Source organism: Tyto alba, unplaced genomic scaffold (assembly GCF_018691265.1).
Source record: "Tyto alba isolate M040663 unplaced genomic scaffold, T.alba_DEE_v4.0 Super-Scaffold_23, whole genome shotgun sequence".
Lineage (NCBI taxonomy): Eukaryota > Metazoa > Chordata > Aves > Strigiformes > Tytonidae > Tyto > Tyto alba.
The window spans coordinates 3,887,300-3,908,417 of NW_024881297.1; the positions used below are offsets into that span (position 1 = coordinate 3,887,300).

The window sequence follows — 21,118 nt, forward strand, 5'->3', positions numbered from 1 at the left end:
CCTAGAAGGTTTATTTCCCAGCCAATTGGGGGCTGGATTAGTAACCAGCCACCATGTTCGTACCATCCTGCTGCCAGTCAAGTAACGTACTGACACTGAACGCACACCTGAATTAATCTCAGCATTCGTGCTAAACTTGAGCAGACTGAATTATAATTCTGGTGTCTGCTTTGGTTTCTGGTGTCTTCCTAGGTATTTGGTTCCAGTGTGCCTCAGGGTCCCTAGTTCTCAAAACAAAATTACCAGGACCATGTTGAAGTATACATGAGCATTCAGGAATGCCTAAAGAAGCACTTAAAGAAGAGTTGTATTGTTAGAACAGTACAATATTCAAGTAACATAGTATTTCCTAAAATGACATAGTGGTCACTATAATTCCCCTTTTTTTTGTTTCTCATATTTCTAATTATCCAAAGTTAGTATTTTTTTTTTATGTATACACCTGCAAATTCCCTATAGCTGTCAGAACCACTCAGGACAAAACTTGCTAATAAGGTGGGTGGGTTATAAAATTAAGAAGAGCTTAAAACAATTTCTGATCTTAAGTTATGTGTATGTGAAATTACAGAAACCAGTAATACTGCTATACTACTGGTAAACAGTTCTAATAATCATGCATAAAATTCTGGTTAATCTTTATCCATAGTACAGATGGGCCCACTTCTGTTACTTAAGCAGTGTTCCAATTTCCAGGATATGAGAAATTATATACTGGCCTTTCTCTTGTTTGTCTGTGGAAAATATGTGAAGAAGGCTCTTGATCCATAGATAGCTCTTGGAAACCTAGCCCCTTACAATCTCTCTGAGATCACTGGGAAGTTCAGCCCAGTCTGTCCAATGTCAGCTTAGAGCTACAGATGCCTTCTCTCTTTTATGGTAAACGGTAGTGCATCCACAGGCTGAGCTGCATGCTTAGATCTAGGTTGCACGGTTTTAAATGCAACATCAGGGGCAAAACAATACTTGGGTCCCTGAGACCACACGTAACAGATTTAGGATAGCCTGTAACAGACCCTCGAGTGGCTGCACCGATCTGGGAGTATCCCAGTGTACAGGGCTCCAGCCATGCTGCTGTCCCACCATGTGGGTGTTGAGGAAAGTATCCAAACGGGGCACGCTTTGGCAGCACGCTCGGTAGGGACTTGAAGCCCCGGCTACGACAGCAAGCCACTGGGAAGAACAGGCAGCGTATTCTCTGGGGAGTGCTTACGGTAATTATGCGCTGCCACTGCAGCAACACAGCAAATACTAACTTGTTTCACCAAGCTCAGTGAAAGCATTCTAGTAAGGTGAAGAAGATTTGGGTAACTAGGATCTTGAAGGTGAAGATTTGGGTAACTAGGATCTCGATTTGCACACAGAAAACATAACTGGCTTCCTGCGACCTCCCTTTTTCTTTCCTTGAAGAGGATCTCGGAGGTAATATAACAGAAAGGACTGCCCTTGTTTTCAAGCCTTTAATCAAAAGCTTTCTCGAGAGCTTAAGTTGCATCCTTAGTAACCGCTACAGAGATGACGAGCAGTGGAATAGGAAGCCATTGTCTATAAATTTTGATGATAGCAACAGAAGCACTTCCATAGTTCCACAGAAACAACTGCGAACACAGTTGAAGTATGCAGAAATTTTACTGAGTTTGACCATTTAATTTTAAAAAGTCCTTCGTTTTTTTCATGAAACATGAAAATATATGCATCTGGTGCTAAGCAAAGCACTTCCATCTGAGTAAAAGTATATCTGACTCTTTAATTACTAGTGTGCCAAAGGAAGGGCTCGAAGCCCAAAGTTAAAACATTTACAGCCCACTTGAGCAAATTCTACCAGACATCCTCAAAACTGCAGTGCAGTTCTATGCTTTTATTCCAGCCCATCCTGTAACCTTTCGTAAGGATTCTAATGAAATAATTGCTGCTGAAAGCTTAAAATACTAGACCAGCTTCCTTACTGTGCAAGTTGATGCTTTTATACTGCAGTCAGCAGTGAATTCCTGACGTCAAAATTATCGAAGAAGGGCTATCATAAAAACTGAATAGAAGAAGTATCAGTAACAGAGTATCTATTTCTGCAAAAATGGAAGAAAACATTTTTAAAAGCTAGATAATTGTTTAATACTGAGAATTGCAGAAGTTAGACCTAGTAGATCATATGTGATTTACAAGGGAATGTAAGTTGCAAACCAGTTGCTAAACATATGGAAAAGAGCAGAACTTGGCATAGTTTTATTAGATGCCAGTGTGATAGTATTATAACAGTATAACTGCTTAGACAATTATTTTGTTGTTAAAGGGAATGGGACCTTTGTTTAGATGGCTGCAAAAGACAACGTAGCATGAGATATCAGAGTAAGGCAGTTGCTTCAGCCTATCTTTGAAGAATAAGCAAAACAGCTCAGTCTCACTAGCTTCTGGTGTACAGATTTACTTTAATATGAGACACGGCAAAATACATAGTAGTACCCTAGAATGGGTTTGGGAGGACTAGTTCATCTAGTCATTGCAGTGTTAGAGTAAAAATGTCTATCACTGCCAATATCTATCATTACCAAAATAATCTGAAATATTATAGTCCCTGAGTTTGATGTTTTTTCAGTTGTCTTCACTAGAATCTGAAAGCCATAAGCTGCAGTTTACTCGGAACAGAAAGCTGTGTTAAAATGTCAGAAGTATTGTCTATATTTTTTCATGGAAATGCTGAAGGTGTGAATATAAATCTTGTGAATTATGACACCCAGAATAACTTTAATGTATTCGGGTTTTTTGTTTGTTTTTATTTGGAGGGAAAGGAGCTTAGTAGGTATGGGGTTTTTTTAAACCAAATGCCAAGTCTTTGGAACAGTTTTCAGTGGCTTGAACTGGAATGTTTTTGCCAACAAAAGTTTGAAAATACACTTCACTATTGAAGAGAGATATACCTTTTAAAGCAGTGTGCAGCAGTGAGGACCCAGCAGCTGCTGATGAGGGTAGCACCACACAAGAGTCTTCCATCACCATGAGAAGATTTCAGTCGGAGTGCAACCTGCCACGGCCAGCCACCCCTACAGAGAACGTGAGACACTGTGTTCAGGGTACAACAGCGGGAAAGTAAGGTAGCTTGCCAGTTACCTTGTGAATGTAAATCCTATTTAGTTTCTTTGACTGACACAGCTTGAAAAATGTGTTATTTACTGAGTAACAGTTGAGAACACCTTTATATTCCTACAGCAGTCAGAATTCCATTTAACAATGGTCAGGGTTACTTTACGGATCGTTTGGGCAACCAGCACTCTGAGCACTTCCTCCCACTGTCAATTATTTTAATTGTTCCTTCTCAGATTGCATTCATTATGCCAAAAACACATTCTATGGATTCCTCACCAAATACCATCCAAGTCAGCAGACCAAAAATTTCCTGCCAACTGGAAATGCAAAAGGAGGGAATTTCTTGAAAAGCTTAACCCAGTATCCTTTCCTGTCTCTGGTATCTTTGTCAGTTCTGAGCTGTTTGAAAGGGGAACCTGGCAAACCAAGAGGTCTAAAGCAACTGTAGAAACCACAAGTAATAGATTCGCACCTTTTTTCAGCCTGTGATCATCTATTTTGTATAGTAGATCTGGGATACATATTTGAAGGCAGGATGGATTATTTTTCACCAGTTTAATAGATTAGCAAAATATGAGATCAGAGAGAAGGGAGAGGGAGAAAGAGGCACCTATAAGCAACAGCAACATCCAAGAATAAGCAAGAGATAGGCTTAGGTGTTTTCTGACTACTATCAGCTTGACTAGGTAGGCTGGAGTACAAGAGCTGCCCAGGATGATCTAGTCCAGCATCCTATCTCAGAGCTGCCCGTGCCAAATACATGTCTTAGGAGCTTTATATTTGAAATGACTTGTCTTTATCAAATATTTACCGTAAAGAATTTTTCCCACCAATTATTCGCTTTTGTCGACGATGTAGTAACCTCAGTCCACAAACAGAAGAGAGAGAATCTAAACCAGAAAGGGAGATGTAGACAGCATTAAGCTCCAGATGAAAAGTTGCCAGTCTTCAGTGAGAATTAACTAAAAAAAAACCTATGAAGGCTAAAGTTATTCTGTGTTTCATGGTAGTTTTTAACAACCACATTTTGCTTGGGGGAAAATGCACTCAATTTTCTCAGACTTAAATCCTTTTTAGCTGAGTTCTTTTGACTGTGATGGCAGAGCAATTTACACATCTGTGCTCTGCTTCTCAAGTGTAGAATTTTTTTGTAGAGTTATTCCTTACTTCATGTAAGTGGAAGCAGAGCTTCCCATACCACATAGGTCTCAGTCCACAGCAGAAGATAACCTATACCTTGGAAAGCTGAAAGTAGCTGTCTAAGTTTGTGCATTTTCATGTCCCTCGTACAACTTAGGAAACATGGCTGCTGTAAACTATGGTAGGCAAATACCCATTGTCATTTGAATAGTCTTTATGAGTCCTTTGCACAGCTGGCACAGCAATAAGACCCACCCAGTGTAAGCAGAGAGGATTTCCCTCCACTTCTGTTTCTACAAATCTTTTGATACGACTGTTTCCTCTGTGAGGTGGGATTGCTTATTGCTTACGTCCGTCTCTTCCTACCGTGACACTTCCCCATCCAAACCTGCTGGTCTGCCACTCACAACGGGGCTTCACCTTTATTGCTGTTCCCGGGGGCCTTCTTGCTTAGGTGGTCACAGATCACCCCCGCGTCCTCGCTGTGACGGCAGTTGTGCGTCCCAATGTCCTGCTTGATGCAGTCTGCCAAGGATCTCTCATTTCCTGTACACTTCACGTTGTCCACGTGGATTGGGCCTTTGCCCTCCCCAAAATATGCCATTGTCCTTGCTCTAGACAGACCTCTGGAACAGATCATATTTTTTTGTATTAAATGTTTTGAGGCATTAGTCTAAATTTTACTCAGCTGAAATATTTCAGAGTGAGTAGTGAAAGACACTGAAGTTTTCTTCAGAGTCTTGTCATTGATTTACTTGATGACAACTTTGGTAGGTATGAAAAAAAAAAAAAAGTGTAACAAAATTGCTACAGTTTATTAATGTATAAAAAGTCCTTTCCTGTATCTAGTTAGACGGCCCTATGCAAAGTATTTTACATTGTAACAGCATTATAAATACCTATAAAGTGAAATATGTGAAAGCTGCTTTTTCATAATCTCTTTAATCCCCATACAAAATCAGCATCTGTGAATGCTAAAAATAATTTGTTCTGGTCTGATTCCCTCAGAAATATGATCCAGTTAAATACAGTATACTTGCAGTGTAGTAGGAGCTACAATTTACAGATCTAGAGTTGTTAATAGTTACTAACATATTTTGTTATCATGCCATTTTTAAAGCGTGCCCCACAGTTGAGTTCTAAAACTGCAATGTATTGGAGAAAGACTGAACCCAGTTCAGTCTCAGCACCCTCCTTTCCCTGGAAGAGCCCCTCTGCTTAGTGCTTCTGTAGCATTTTCATACATCAGCCTCAAGGCACTTTACAAAGAAGGTCAGTATGATAATCCTGTGCTTGTGTGAGGATAAGTATCATACCTAAGTATTTGAATGTCAGACTTAGGACATTTTATTAGGGTTGGAAGTCCTGATCCTTATAGCTTGTATGGAGTGCCGTGCAGCTTCAGCAATGACCACCACAGTGTCAGTTGTGTAAATGACCTCTTTTGAATGCTGAGCTTTTTTCCCAAATGAGGGAGTGGATGAACAATCACAATAAAAAAAACAACATGACTTGTGCATGTAAGCATCTCATTTGGATATATTTTTACTTTTAAATACTTAGGATAATGCTTCTTAATAATAATAAAAAAAAAAAATCAATGTTTTGTTGTTTAATTCAGAAAGAATTATGAGTGGGAGACCACACAACCAACTACACAGAGAAGTGGGGCAGGAAGCCACAGCCGCTTCTAGGTGTGTCTGAAATACAAGTTTACATATCAGTTAAGAGCAATTTACTGTTATTTTATTGTGATAGGAATATACTGAATACTAGATAACTAAAATGCTGCACCATTTAATAGGTTTACATTTCAAAGGATAAGTTATAATTGCATGTTGTAAAGGACAGTACTTCTATGTACACAAAAGAGTAACTGCATGTACAATGAAATGCTGGAGTAGAGAAAGAGAGTTTAACAATGAAACCATTATTAGGCAAGAAAGTATTTATCTCCCTTTACACCACTGTTTATACCTTTTTTAATACCTGCAGTGTTGGGGGGGATAGGTAAGAATGGCATCAAGAGTTTATGCCCCTTCATCAGCTAGGGATTCTCTGTCGGGGAGGAATTTTGATTAGTCATATCGTTTTCAAAGCTTTGTCATACTAGAAGTGTGGCTGGATCAGCTTGAAAGAATCCAGCCATCAATTGCCCATATCCATATAACTGAAACATTAAAGTAATACATACAAGCTTCCTCCTTTTTCAAACTTGTACGTGGAAAGCCTTGTCTATTTGGATATTTTTACTACATATGGAAAGGGAGGCGGACAGGTTTGCTAAGTAGGGAATGTTGGTTTGAATGCAGGAAAGAGAAACATGTAAAACATCTGACAGAGATGAAACCAAAAGGTCAGTTGTCCTTACACATTTTTAATTTCCATGGCTGGTGTGTATTTACCAGATAATCCAAAGCCTTAACTGACTTTGGAACTGGTATAGGACAATCTTTGCCTAATGAGTTTAGTATGATTTAACTTGTCAGTCACAAGCAGTGTGTCTCTTCTTGCTCCACATATTTTTCTTTTGTGAATGGTACTCTGATTACAGATAACTACTAAAAAAAAAAGTCCTGCTCTCCAGTGCCTGTGGGCAGCTGATGTGTCCGTGTATGCTATTACAAAACAGACAGTACAGGCAGTTGTTGCAAATTCTTAACTGGTTTTGGTATCTCTGTGTCAAAACCCAAAGTTTCTGTTTTAGGGCATTGCTCTAAAGTTCCTCAGGATATTGAAAACTACTTTGTTGTGAATCACCACAGTATTCTTAGCCTTTCCCAGAGAAGTATTTATTGCAGTTCAGCATAGAATTGTCGCCGCAGACTCTTACTGGCTGCTTAATAAGGGCACTGTCTCCATTGGCTTGCCAGATAAATCTGAGAGAATACTCTGACATCTTTGAGGTCGCATGTGTAAATATTTTAGGTGAAAGATATGTAGAGAGACGAAGATGAAGGAGGGAACTCAGTGCATATGGGTTGCAATCATGCATTGACATGAACGGACTCATGGGACTTGGACTGCAGAGACTCTTCATACCTTTATATGAAAGCTGTCTATCTCTTACTGTGCATCAGTAATATCTCAAGTTTGCTGCTAATTCCTATGAAAAGTGTGTTCGTGCCCACTCCTAACCAAAAAAACCCCACTGTTTAAACAGAACATCTACCAGGAAACAACTGTAAAAATCATGATGATCTAGAGCAAGGAGTGCAGCTTAATAGAGAAATTATTTCATATAATTGGGAGATCTCTAAACATAAAAGTTTTGTTTCATATGTTTGTTATGTGCTGGAATGTGCTCTTACAACTGGTGTCAGTCCACCCTTAAACGTGTGTGTCCCTTAATTACCATTTCCCAAGCCAGCTATCTATGCACAGATGACCATCAAAGAAACAACCTTTTTGCTTGCTCAGGACTGTCCCTAGAGAGAAGGGCAGCTTCAGGACTTATCCCCTAGCTTTTCTCAGACATAAGGCCACACACAACAACATGCCCAGCTCTTCAGATGCAGTATTATTATTCATAATACTGTTAATCAGGAAATCCAGTTGATTAGTATAGATGACCAACTACCCTAGAATTTTTCTTTTCCTTTCATGTAGTTGATACTTTGGAGCACTAATGGCAGGATATTTATTCATTTGTGGTGTATGTGTGTGTGTTTGTGTGTATGTGTGTGTGTGCGTGCACGTGCATTTTTATAAGCCTGTCCTAAATGAAAGTGGTCCAGTTTTACTGGGCCACTTAATTCATTAAAATGCAAGAGCTTCTAAAACTGTCTTTTGGTCTTTACTCATCGTATCAAAATACTTTTGTATGTTAAACCCAATCACATATTAGATAGTACTTAAGAAGAGGCATGTGTTCTCTCAGTGTTTATCTTGCTAGAAATATACTTTGATCAGGGTGCTATTAATTATTTTTATGTTTTCATGACTGGCTTTAGCTAGGTAGTAGAGCTGTTTTCTAATGTTATTTAAATTATGTTTTCCTAACATTAATCATGGATTTGACAAACCGGCTTAATGGGACATCTTTAAAACTAGTATTGATTTGAACCTAGTGATTTTGCCAACTCTTACTTGCCAATTTTCTTACTTCAGTCTTAGAATGAACCCTAGTAAATGGGTAAGAATGTTCCAAAGCAGGATTTCATAAAATAAATGTACAGATAAGCACTGACAATATGAATAATATATGCAGGAAAAACTCGGTCCATTTTCTCAGTGTTTACCCTTTGCTTATGCAAGTCTTCCTTTTTAAGGCAGTCTTTTCTCCCATTTGTAATAATAAAGGTGTGAATTTATTTTCCCTCCCCTGTAGGAAAGACCTGAGAATTAAACATAGCATTGTAAAGGGAGTTGAATGACAGTGTTTAGTTCTGTCATCAGTCTTAATGAAAACTGATGTCAACTTCACTTAGGTGCTTTTTGAGTTCCTCCCAGGAAAAGGCCATAATGTGTTTATTTCTAAAGAAACAACATTCATCAACCCTCAGGCTCAGGTACATGAACCCAGAAGGCCCAGCCATGCTTTGAAACAGTCAAGTCACCACTGAATATAATCTGAACTTCAGCAAAAAGATCTGTGCTCGATCTCCTAGACTCAGAAGCAATTCCAGCTCATCAGTGCTTGTAATGGCCCAGTCAGGTTTGTGGAATGCAACTGTCTAGACATAGGGTCACCAAGATACAGCATTTCCAACACACTCTCCCAATTTCTGGAACCTAATTTTAGATTTCTAAAATGCTTCTATCCCTAGTCCTTCAGGAAACATGTGCTCTGTTATATCCTATAATCTTAACCCCTCCATTCTGACATGACACAAACTGAGAATCCAGCCAACTGTCTGTCGTTGCAGAGATTTAAAAACAGAAGGTGGGGATAAGTGGTTGAGTTTGATCATCTGAGGGAGACATAAAACACCAGAGAGGCTGAGGGTGAAGCAGATTCAGTGGGAGATAATAAAGTGAAGTTTTGTTGTTTTGAAGCCATATTCTACTACTACCTATAAATATGCTTTACTAAACAAATACCAGACAATGCTTAAAAGGCATATATTATGTGTTCAGACATAATTTGAAGACACTTGGTTGCACAAACTTTACATTGTTAGATACAGCAAAAAGATAACATGATTTGTATTTCTTAAGCTCAGATTTATTTACAGATACACTCAGAGAAGGTATTTCACTATTTTTCTGTTGTATTTCACTAGTGTTCTGGATATTTTTCAGCTCATATTAGTTCTGCTATTTATATGTCTGCCCTATAGTTGTTATATCCTTACTTATCTTAGGTATCTAGAAAAAAATTGCTTATGAGTGATGTAAACCTGATTAAGCAACTTGGTTCAAAAGTGACATATATGCATTGTGGTAGTTTTAATTAGAAAGTGTTTTTATCCTGTCAGGTTTATTCCTATATTAAATGAAGCTTATTCAAATTTCTGTCATCCAGGCCAAAGCCCTAATCCTTTGTGTAACAGTTTTATCAAATCTCCAAGCTACGTTAAGTCAAGTCAGATCAGTACATGCAGGAAAAACCCCATGAACCTAGGAATTCATAGCTGGTGCACCTACATCTGAATGTGCAGAAACTGTATCCGCACCTTGTGACAGTGGACACTGACCTGTTGCTATATTTCACGAAAAAAAAATTGTTAGAACCAATACAGACTTCAAAGTCATTAAGGTTCACCAAAGATAAGTATTAACAATATGCAAAATTATACCTTTCAATGAAAACAGAACAAGAACTCTTTACAAAAATAGAACCATTACCACTTGAAATTTTAGCTAAATTCCAGACAATTTCAGTAAACAAAGCGAAGAATCTACATAGTTCACAGAACATGTAATCACCTGTGCTATTCTAGATTTAATATTAGTTTCCCTCATTTTTTCCAAAGCAGAAATTTCACTCTAACTTTTAAAAAATGTTTATAAATCTGAAAACAGAAGATGAAAGAAGTAAATTAAGAACAGTTCGAGTGGCAAAGAGCACAGAGCAGATACACTAAATCAAATTACCTTCTTAGTTGCATTAGCGCAACTAAGTTTAACAAAATTAAAATAAAAAGTTGATGTAATATATTTATATCCTGTGGACATGTAGAACCATAAGTGACAAATAAAACATAGCATCAGTCAATAGCTTAGTAATTTATAATATTTAACTTCTAAATAATATTTAATAACTGGCATTAACTCCCATTTCAGTTGCCAGCCAGACTATGATATGCCTTTGAATATTAAAATTCCTTTTCCCAATTATGCTAGTTAATGAATACTCCTTTTGATGACATAGCCTTACTAATTCTTATACAAATAGTATAAATACACTTTTCTTAAAAAATGCCAAACAGACAAGTTTTAAAAGGCATGTATTATGTTATCAGACATGTTGGTGATACTTGGTTGCAGAAACTTAACATTTTTAGATACAGCAAACAGGTAACTTGAGAAACAGCTTAATCAGTTTTCTTACTTGTAGCCAAGCTGTCGACAGACTACAGCTGCATCCTTATCAGACCATCCATCATCACAAATTGTGCCCCACTGGCCATTGATAAAAATCTCTACACGTCCTTCCTTCTTATTCTCACCATCCATCAGCCTGATGGGAGGACCTGGGAATAAATTACTGCTGTCAGCTCACAACAACAGAACCAAGAATTTGCACTTCAAGTCATTTTCATCACATTCAGTATATAGGGTCAACTGACGTGTATGTTCAACAAGCCTCGTATCAGCTGTTAAAGTAGTCATATTTTTCCTGGCTGGCAAAAGGGAAGAGTCTGTACAAATTACAAGACAAATACTAAATACTACTGTATTTTGAACTTCAGAGTTCATCTGGTTCCTTCGTTTCATACGAATGTGTGACACAGCTCAGAATTTGACCACAGTGGGCACAGAACAATTCTCCCCCTAAAGGCAGAAAACACCAGAGATATCTGTGATAGGATATCCTATACAAGCTGGACACATTTTCCTTGCAGAAATATTATGGGTGAATTTAATTATATCCCAATTCAGAAATCCATTTTCAAACTGGTTGCTACCACTCAACCTCAATCTCGGAAAAAAAGTGCAGCACTGTGTTGAACTTCAGTTACTTGTTATGCACAGTGTCCTATAGCATATTTTGTGTGACAGCATAATGTTCTACAGCATGTTATTCTAGACTAATGCATGATTATTTTTCTAGCAATTTAAATTGATTGCTTATTCAGCATTAAATTGATTTAAATTAAATTAATTAAATTGATTGCTTATATTATTATGTTCATAATATAAAATCTCACTTATGTGGATTAGTCAGATTTAATTAATCATGGTTCATTCGGTGCTTGGCCTCTAGCTAAATTATTAATCATTACGCAAAGTACATACTCGATTCTCACTTGCGTTAAAACTCCTTTGTAGCATGTAAGTAGACTTAAAACAGTTATTAATTCCTCTGAGGCCTCTTTATAATGTTTAAGTGAGAATCACCTTCTAAATCTTTTAGTATGTCACACTTTGTAATCCTTAATACACCAGTGAGAGTTTCTTTTTAGAATAATTGGAAAGACTGTCAGTCTTCTAACCTGTTCCTAATCTTTTCTAAATCCGTAAGAATGAGAAATTACTTAATTATGATCTTAAATAAAGCAGTATTTTGAGACATTTGTATTTGATATTTAATTCAGATCCATTTAGGGTATGAATAACTTCTGTATACCAAATCTTACTTTGGACCAGAGCTAGTTAAATCTGGTCTAATTCATTAATTAAAAGAGGAAAGATTTGTAAACAAAATTAAAGTCTGTTTGCTTCAAATGTAATTTAAATCATATTGTTTATACTGCAGTTCATACTGTCTGGACAGTTACATGAATTACCTTCACCAACTTTCTGTTTAGCTATATTGTCATGATCTTACGTACTAAATAAATGTTGTAGTTATTGTAGTGTGTTCTATCTCATTTTTAGTGTTCATGTCTGTATTTCTTCAAGTCATATCATCTACTAATTTCTCATATTTTTCCACTGAGTTCAGCCTCGCAGGGAGAAAAATTACTTTTTCAAATGCTGGGAAGTAAACGGTAACAATAGAGTCTTTGTCCACTTTCCAATCTGAAATCTTGTAGGAAATGTCTTTTTTCCTTGTTGAGATGATGTGTTATTCTGGAAGAATATGATTTAGGGAAAAATAATATCACCCAGCTAGAGACATGGGTTATTAATGATACAGTATAGCTGTTTTATTGTTATCTCATCTTCTTGTGTTTTAGAAAATATATATATGAGCACAAAATTAATATAACTTTCTGGGAATGAGGAATGTGAGAATGTTACCATATGGATGCGTTTAACTGAAGCAGACCTCCTTCAGCTAAGATTGTATTTTATGGGAGTTTGAGCAAAGCACCACATATGGTTTGCATCTGCACAGACAGCAGTCATGATCTGAATACCTGTTATTTTTGGTTTGAGAAAATACTTTCTAGCAAATATGGTTTGACATCATCTACACATAATGGAACTGTACTACAACATAAAACACTGGATTGTGAGAGGTCGAAAGGCTATAAAGACTGTAAGGAGGGAGAGACTAGAGAAGTACTTGTGGAAGTGCTGATTGCAGTTTCAACAGGTAGCAATTCTGTGCAGTAAATCCATGTCTTAGTTTGCAGGACAGACCTTCAGTCTTTTTCAGAGAACTTTAGGCACCCAGGCATACAAATCCATTAGATTTCAGTAGAAACTGTGAATCTAACTCCACTAGTTTTAATTCTAATTTCAAAATTGACTAAAATATACTTGGGTAAACTTAAGAATACTGGCAGCAATTTTGTAAAAGGTTACCTACTGACAAGCTACAAACTTTGTATGTAGCAAATTTTAAAAATGAAACCGTTTTTCAGCATTGCTGAGTGAGCCATTGTTCCCCTGTAATTTTTACTGTGCATATCTGATAGCCAGAATTCTTGTTTAATTATCTACATGTGGATTTAGGACTCTTTGGAATTCATTTGTATATATTTTGTACTATGATGCCACTGTGTAATTAGTATTTTTCTCTCTTTTTTTTTTTTCTTATGTGTCTTTTTATTCTTTTTTCATGCAAATTTGTAGGCTTTCTGACATTGGAACTGGCTCTTTGATCTGTGTTTATAGTATCATGCTGTCCTGGTCAGCAACTGGGGCCCATTTACCCAGGCACAATGTAAATGATATGCAATAGTAATACAGAAATAATTTCATGCTTCTCACCCTTACTTTTTGGAATCCTTCAACTTTCCTCTATATCTCTTTTTTTCAGATTGTCTGAATGTAAGGCCGTAGGAGGATGTACTATTTGTTTATATTCCTCAATGTTCAGTGTTCAGCTTTTGATAGCATGAGACAGTTACTTAAAACTTGGGGAGTGCTGAGTGAAATGCAGTATACCATTAGGAAGTGCTGATTAGGTCTAAAATTTGGTGGAAACTGAGAGAACAGGATCTCTGGAATCCGGCTTTGTTACCTTACAAATTTGTGTTGATCTTGAATGTTCTGGCTGCTTATGTTCCTTTAAACAAAGCTTGATTACTCCCTCTGATCTTCAGGAGAAAAGTGAGCTTTTTTCCCCCTTCCTGTTCCTTCTCTGCACACATCTGCCAAATGTTAAGATTTTGAGGTGTACTGTACTTTGCTCGGATCTGCACCCACTGTAATACTCCTGTGACATTCCCACAGAGATTCCTTACCAAGTGAGAGTTTATGGCTGTCGTTATCTGGATGGCAAATGAGTCTGACATCCTCCTGATGGTTGCAGTCATGCTTTCCCCACTCTTTCCTTAAGCACTGCAGAAGGTTTGTCTCCTTCCCTGAGCAGCTGACATCATCCAGCCAGATGGGCCCAGAGCTTCCTTCTGAGTAGCTCTCAGGTGCACTTTTTCCATACCTGCATAACATACATGTAAACATAACATTTTGGTTCACAGCAATCAGAGGGCAGGTGGTACTTAAGCACTAGAAAGGAAATAAATTTTTTCTGAAGAAATAATGGTTTCTCAGGTAATAACAGTAAATTGTGTTAACAATGACAGAACAGGTTGAGTTAGCATTAAATTCAATAAGAGCACTATAATAAGAGCACTGCTGCTTTGGTAATGATGTTTTAAGGAATTACTGTAACATTAATACTAACTTGAGAATGTAATGCCTTTGATTAAGGCCTCCTTTCAACCAAGTATATGTATGTCTCACTGCCTCTGAGACTTGAAGTTGTTCTTAGTGCTACGTATACATTTAAATGTCACAGTCTGGGGAAAAATGAGACAACATTCTTTTTTGAATGGACAGATTATAATCTGAAGGCAAGACAACAGTCACCTAGTGAGAGTGTGTCTTTGTGGCCACAGTCAGTAGGAAAAGTAGCGAAGAGTGAATGCATGACACTCTAATGGGATTTTTTTCTAAAATACGCTTTTCAATACATAGCAGTGTTCCAGAGCCAGACTGTGGGCTTTTCTGAGCTAGATCCAGGAGGGCTCATACCTTGAAAATGTCCGTGATTTTTAATGACTGTTCAACAAGCAAGGATTTTGAAGAATCAAACTTTTATAGGCAGAGTACAGCAAATCAGTTTTTCTCTGTGGCATATGCATTAATCTCAGTTAGCCAAAAAGGTGTTTGGAAAGAACTCAGTGAATAAAGGCTGCTGAATCACAACCTCAGTTGAAGCTTTTTTTTCTATCTAAACTGAGGCCATAGATATCTCTTTGAGACTGAGGGAAGTGGGCTTTAATGGATTTCAACTCAGTAGTTTCTATGAAGCACTCAGCTAATATTAAAAAAACAGACTCTTGAATAATGTAGGTTCATGTAAATGCCATCATTGTGAAGTCAAAGAGTCAGATATCTACTATCAAGTAATCTTACTTAAATCCCAGCTGCCGGCAAACGACCTGTGTATTCAGCTCTGTCCACCCATCATCGCAGATTGTGCCCCACTGCCCAGTGTAATAGACCTCCAGGCGTCCCTCATGACTGCCTTTCCCACTTGTTAGTCTTAATGCACCATCTGTGTCGTTAACAAGTAAGGAAAAACAAAAAGAAGAATCAGTTTTTCTTTGGTCCAATTATTGTTCTAAAACGAAACAAATAGCATTGCGTTTACTGCATTTGACCAGAATATTAGACTACTAAATCTAGTGCTGATTACTAGGTGTTATTTAACGAGAAGATGAAAGAAATGCCAGAATGCACCCGGCCAGCTGTGGAGTGTTGCATAATGCAGTTGCTTAAGTGCAAGAGAAATAGCACAAGATATTGATCCCCCAATGCCAAGTCTGCGGGAGTGGGCTCCAATTACATGATTTCACTGTATACACACCTTATCCTTGTATACTCTGTTATTTCCCATTGCTTTTATGCTGACATGCTTACTGCCGGTGTTAGATGTGATACACAGTGAAGGCATGCCCCACACAGAAAGTGGCAGTTAGCATGTTACTAAGGAACCAGGGCTTTGTGGTGAATAATGAGACTTTCTGTACCTGTACAATTTCCATAGCCAACAGCTGGTTCATTTTGATACTGCCAAAACATTTTATTACGGGGCAGGGGGAGCGGTTTGCGCAGCTGCAAACTTTAAAAACTCTCTTTGCAGAGCTGTGAACTCTGCATTTGTTACTGTTTTGCTGTGTGATTATTGCTCATTGAAGTACCTGTGAGTGGCGTGCAGGAAACACCAGCATCTTCTTTGTGGCCACAGTTGTGTTCTCGCCAGGAGCTTTTTGGGCACTGTTCTATCGATAGTTCATTTCCCGTGCACCGCACCTCATCCAGCATCACAGGGCCTGAGCCTTCTCCAAAGTAAGCCTGGCTCCATGCCTTGGCAAGACCGCTGTCAAAATATAACAAGCGCCCAGTCAGGCCCAAACAAGCTGAAGAGTCCAGGACTGGGCAGGAAGAGCTACAGCATATCCAGCTTCTGAAATAGCAGCTGGGACTGCCTGAACAGCCGCTGCACTGGAGAGTGACAGTGCAACCCACACAAAGTTATGCACACCATGAGGTTCCACAGACAACTTCAGGCTCCGCTGAGGCTATGGAGCGACTTAAGCATAACCATTTCCACACTTCCATGGTTTGAACGTATTTAAAACATCCATTTCTATTGTTTTCTATCTACAAGATTTTCCTTTTCTGTCCCTTTTGATTTTTAAGCATAACTTCCCTAGAAGAGATTATAGATCTGCAGCTTGGGTATGACGATTCTAATTTTAATTTCAATTTAATGTTTTTATGTAGTAAAAATAATCCGGTATGTATTTCTACAGTGACTTTCATCTTTTGACCTCAAAGCTCATTAATCAAACCTCACATACCCAGATGAGGCAGATAAAAGTGATTGTTACCCAGTTAGTCATGTGAAATCTATGGCAAAGAGATCCTAAGTGACTTGACAACGTCATACCACCGATCAGTGGTAGAAATAAGAACAGAAAGCAGACCAATGACAAGCCCTGTGTGTGTTATACTCTGTGTGAGCACAGAGGATTTTGAGCACAAAAATCTGCATAAATTGAAAATGCTCCATCGTTTAAGCATTACAGAAATTACGCAGTGTTTAACACCTGATGATCTATCAGGATTTTTCCAATTCTGTTTAAGATACCATGTCTTTCATATGTGAATGTTTTTCATGGTTTGGCTTCTTTCCACTCAGTAGTTTCTCTGTTCATATATCCAGTCTAGTTTTTGTAGGAGTAGTCTCAGTATCTCTCTTCTTTTTCAACTTGTAAGACTGAAATGCCCATCTAAATTTTTTACTGTAATGAATTACCTATCTAAAGGATTAGTTTAAATTAATTAACATACAGTTTGGGTGCAGGGCTCTATATTAATTATTAATTATTGATTTGTTTTAAAGAGAGTTTTCCACTACCAGCCATAAATTGTCACATGGAATGGTATGTTCAGCTTATACTGAAAACATGACAGGTCTTGACTATTTTGTTTCAGGATGTAATCATTCAAACTCTTAACTGGCTTTTGAGACCGTGTGTCAGAACAGTACACTACTGTGATTATTTTTTTTTAAATGTAAATTGCGGTAGTTCGTGGTTTCAAGGTAACGACTCACTAATCCATATATAGATAGACGTGAATTTCATTTTTAGTGCTTTGTATAAATACAGAACAATCTCTGTTTTTTTTTTTTAAAGGAAAACAATACTAGATTTACAATTAGCAATACAAATTCTTCATAAACAGTAAAGGGGCATGGGAAAAATAACAGTAAGAGTCTTATAAAAATTAAATTAGGATCAGGAAAAGGTTCTATAAAAAGGAAAGATGTGGAAATTCACGGTATACGCTGTGTAGATGGTAGCACTCAGTAAATCAAAGCACATACAGTCTGTGTTTTGCATTTTCATTTTGTTTAAAATCAAATTGGTTTTCATATTTTCAAGCTAGTGTGCTTCATTAATCCTGAAAATGCACTGTTAATTTTCAGACTGTATCTTTGACGACCAGATGCCTTCTTCAAGTGATGGAGAACATGGAAAATATCAAAAAGCAGGTCTTGTTTACCTTTTCTTCCGAATGACTTTTTACTATTCTTTCATTTAGTTTGTTAAGTAACCATGCATTTTTATAGGTAGCATTAATTTACTGAACACTTGTATTTTGCAATGCTGTTAATAGGAAAAAGAGCCAAATCCTCCATCTCTTATATTTCATAAAGAGTTGCTTTTTGAACTGGATGGAATTGTGAACAACTGTATAGTAAACTAAGAAAATATAATCCACAGCATACACTGAGGATAGTACTTATTTCAAATCCAGATATCCCATTTATATTTAAGCATTTAAATAAGCAAAAATTTCTTGGTTTTCCAGTGTATCTTTCTGATGTACCAAAATAGTCTCTGTGAGTTCTCAGCACTTCAGGCTATTTTTGTAGAATTAAATAAATATGGACTGAAGAGCCTACTTTCGGGATACTTATTTTTATTAATATTACTCTAAATATATTATAGGCTTATTACAGAAAGCCTGGTTTACTGGTAGTTTTTACGATGATTGTACTTTGGAACACTTATATGTATAAGATAAATTATTTTCATTTAAGTTTACTGTGTAATATTTTCATATATACAAACTGTATACAAAAAGAAAATTCTTGTACATAGCTTCTGTTTCTTGTATTTTTTGAATGCTGATGCTGGTAGAAATGTATAGAAAATGTTAGAAAAAAAAATTCTTACTCATTAAGAAGCTGGCTGAAATCAAAGAGAGAATGCTTGAGTACGCTGAATATTGAAAACAAATTATACCATAATCTAGCAAGATTCTCTGGAGTTCCAATAAAGCAGAGACAACACGTTCCCTTACCATAACAAGGGCAATTTGTATCAAGCAAAAAGTATTTATGAAACCAAATAATAAAATAAATTATCATTATTTTTCACCTATTAATGTTAAGATTAATATTCTGAAGTTTTATAGGAGTGCTACGGAAAAGTTGAAAGTGTGTGGGAAGCTACTTATTGAGATGCTTTACTTTTACAATTTGTGACACATTTCCAAGTGGATTAACAGTATACAAATTTATATTATTTTTCTTACTTCATAACTGGTCTACTGCCACTGTAGGTAAAATTTCACTTAACAGTAATGAGCACATTTGTCAAGACATCTTGATTACTTGAGGAATTCTGTAAATCTCTAGAAATATTTCAAAAACACTTAGCACCATTTTAATGCAATTTATTTACTCAGAAAAATGAATCAAACTAGAAGCATCTTAGAACTGCAGTTCCTGAACATTAAACATATGTAATCAAATGTTTTAGTGCAATCAGTAAGGAGGCAGGTTAAGAGCATGACATTTGTCATTAGTACACAGAAATGTAAAGCATAGCTTAGTAACTCCCCAAACTTATTAATAGTGGCCAAATTCAAAAGCAGAAAAAGCCTGTAAGACAACAGACTTTCTATTAGGTATTCCCAATTGAAAATGTGCAGGAATATAGAACTGTTACATAAAATAAACTAGGTGAAAATGAAAATTTGATGTCAGAGGAGCATGTTGATTCCCACATGGCTCACCAGGAGATCTAGAAGCTTTTTAAGAACTGCCCAGTTCTCATCCTTTTGAGCTAATTTGGATGGCACCAGCAGTCCAAGGCCTCAGTTTCACATTACAAAACAAGTACCCTCTGGGGGCCAACCATTAACGCCACAAAGCTTGCTAACTTCCATGCCACTTCTTTTCATTCATCATAATCCCAGCAGCGTTGAACAGGCGAGTTCTGTTCCAGTCTCCTCTGCACTGACCTGCTTAGTTCTCATCCAGTCTGTCTCAGACATAATCCCCTTCTCCTCCTTGGGCTTACACCTTAGTATCTTCTCTGAATCTTGCCCAACCCATCTGGCCTTTCAATCCAATTGTCCCCATCTCCTTCCTCTCTGATCCAGCAGTTCTCCTCTTTGCCTCCCACTTCTGCAGCATCTTTCCTCAAATACTGAATACTTATCTTCTGTGTGGAGTCAAAATCACCCCTGGCTGTTCAGAAGAGGAGCAAGAAAATCCTGTTCTGCTGCTGTGACTGTATTGTGGACCACGCTTAGTTCAGACAGAAGTGCTGGCAAGCTTAGCTGTCAGAACTTCAAACAGATCTCTACTCAGTATATGCAAACTGACTTCAAAATCTTCAGAGAATCTTGACTTAAATCTTGAGAGATTATCACAGGCATGCCAAAAAACATATCATTTCTGACAAAGCCGTGCTCCTACTCCAAAGCAAGGATGCTGTTAGACTCTTCAGTAAAATGGATGTAAAGATTTGAAGCGTCAAAGCAACTTCCTTCTCTTCACCTACAGTTTCAGATTGAAACTACTGAAATTGTAGTGGGTTTTCACTAAAAAGTCATCATTTATTCTCAGACAAAATTTTGTCCTACAGACAAAATTGCCCCTATCATATGACACTGAAAACTAGATGCTATAAATCAAAGTTCCAGGGAATTGAAAGTAATGGTGCTGAACCTTTTATAAATAAACTTTGACTATAACCTAAATACTGCTTCATAGTATTAGTGCAATTTTAAAGGAGCATCTTTTGACAACTTCACATTATGTAGCTAAGTGTCCTGCTTTGCTGCTAGAGTAGAAAAATGTGTAGAAAACACAAACCCAAGGCCAAGCTGCCGACAGACAACTTCAGCATCTGCATCATCCCACTGGTCATCACAGACAGTCCCCCACTGGCCGGCATAGTAGACTTCTACTCTTCCTTCGTGAGCATTGTTCCCACCAGCCAGCCGGATCGGAGTAAAGACAAGCTCTGTGAACAAACACAGAATAGAGGAAAAGGTCATTTCTTTCCCAAAATGTTATCCTGATAGTAAAGAAAAAAGATGGCGGCTTAATGGTTTCTCCAACATCACTCAAGAAGCACACTTTATTTTTCCTAGTTAGATGGAAAACCTGAAATTAAACTCCTTAGGAATGAGTTGCCCTAAACTACACTCTCAGTAGCTGAAGGCTATTATATAGACAAGTAACCATACTGATCCTGAGTTACTTAAGTGTCAGAGCGTTCACAGATACTTGGGACTGTAAGGCCAAGTACTACAGTCAGTAGAGCTCCATTTCTACCAGTAAGAGCAAAGCTGGCTCTGTACAGGCTTGGTCCCAGAGGGTAAAATCTGAAGTAAGAGGCAAAAATTATTCTTCTGCCACAGAAGGAGAAATTCATCTTCATGTTTTCTCATTCCTTTGGTAATTCCAGTCAGAGCAGTGAAATCGCACTGACTCTGGATTCTCACTGTAATTGTGCAAGTATTGTTCCCCTCCTGTTTCTGAGATACGGTTCGATTTTTGGTCTTTTCAAATCATTAGCCC

The 21,118-nt window shown here is 37.5% G+C and overlaps 1 protein-coding gene across 2 annotated transcripts in view; it reads right to left on the reverse strand.

Moving 5' to 3' along the window:
• Positions 1-21,118, reverse strand: part of PRSS12 (serine protease 12) — a 46,089-nt gene that overhangs the window by 10,273 nt on the left and 14,698 nt on the right. For both annotated transcript variants that reach the window (XM_042796292.1, XM_042796291.1), the window contains exons 4-11: positions 20,408-20,558; positions 15,927-16,105; positions 15,139-15,280; positions 13,962-14,158; positions 10,712-10,853; positions 4,636-4,841; positions 3,887-3,965; positions 2,910-3,032 (exon numbers count right to left, since the gene is read on the reverse strand). In XM_042796292.1, coding sequence (XP_042652226.1) covers positions 2,910-3,032; positions 3,887-3,965; positions 4,636-4,841; positions 10,712-10,853; positions 13,962-14,158; positions 15,139-15,280; positions 15,927-16,105; positions 20,408-20,558 — 1,219 coding nt within the window. The remainder of the gene's footprint in view (positions 1-2,909; positions 3,033-3,886; positions 3,966-4,635; positions 4,842-10,711; positions 10,854-13,961; positions 14,159-15,138; positions 15,281-15,926; positions 16,106-20,407; positions 20,559-21,118) is intronic.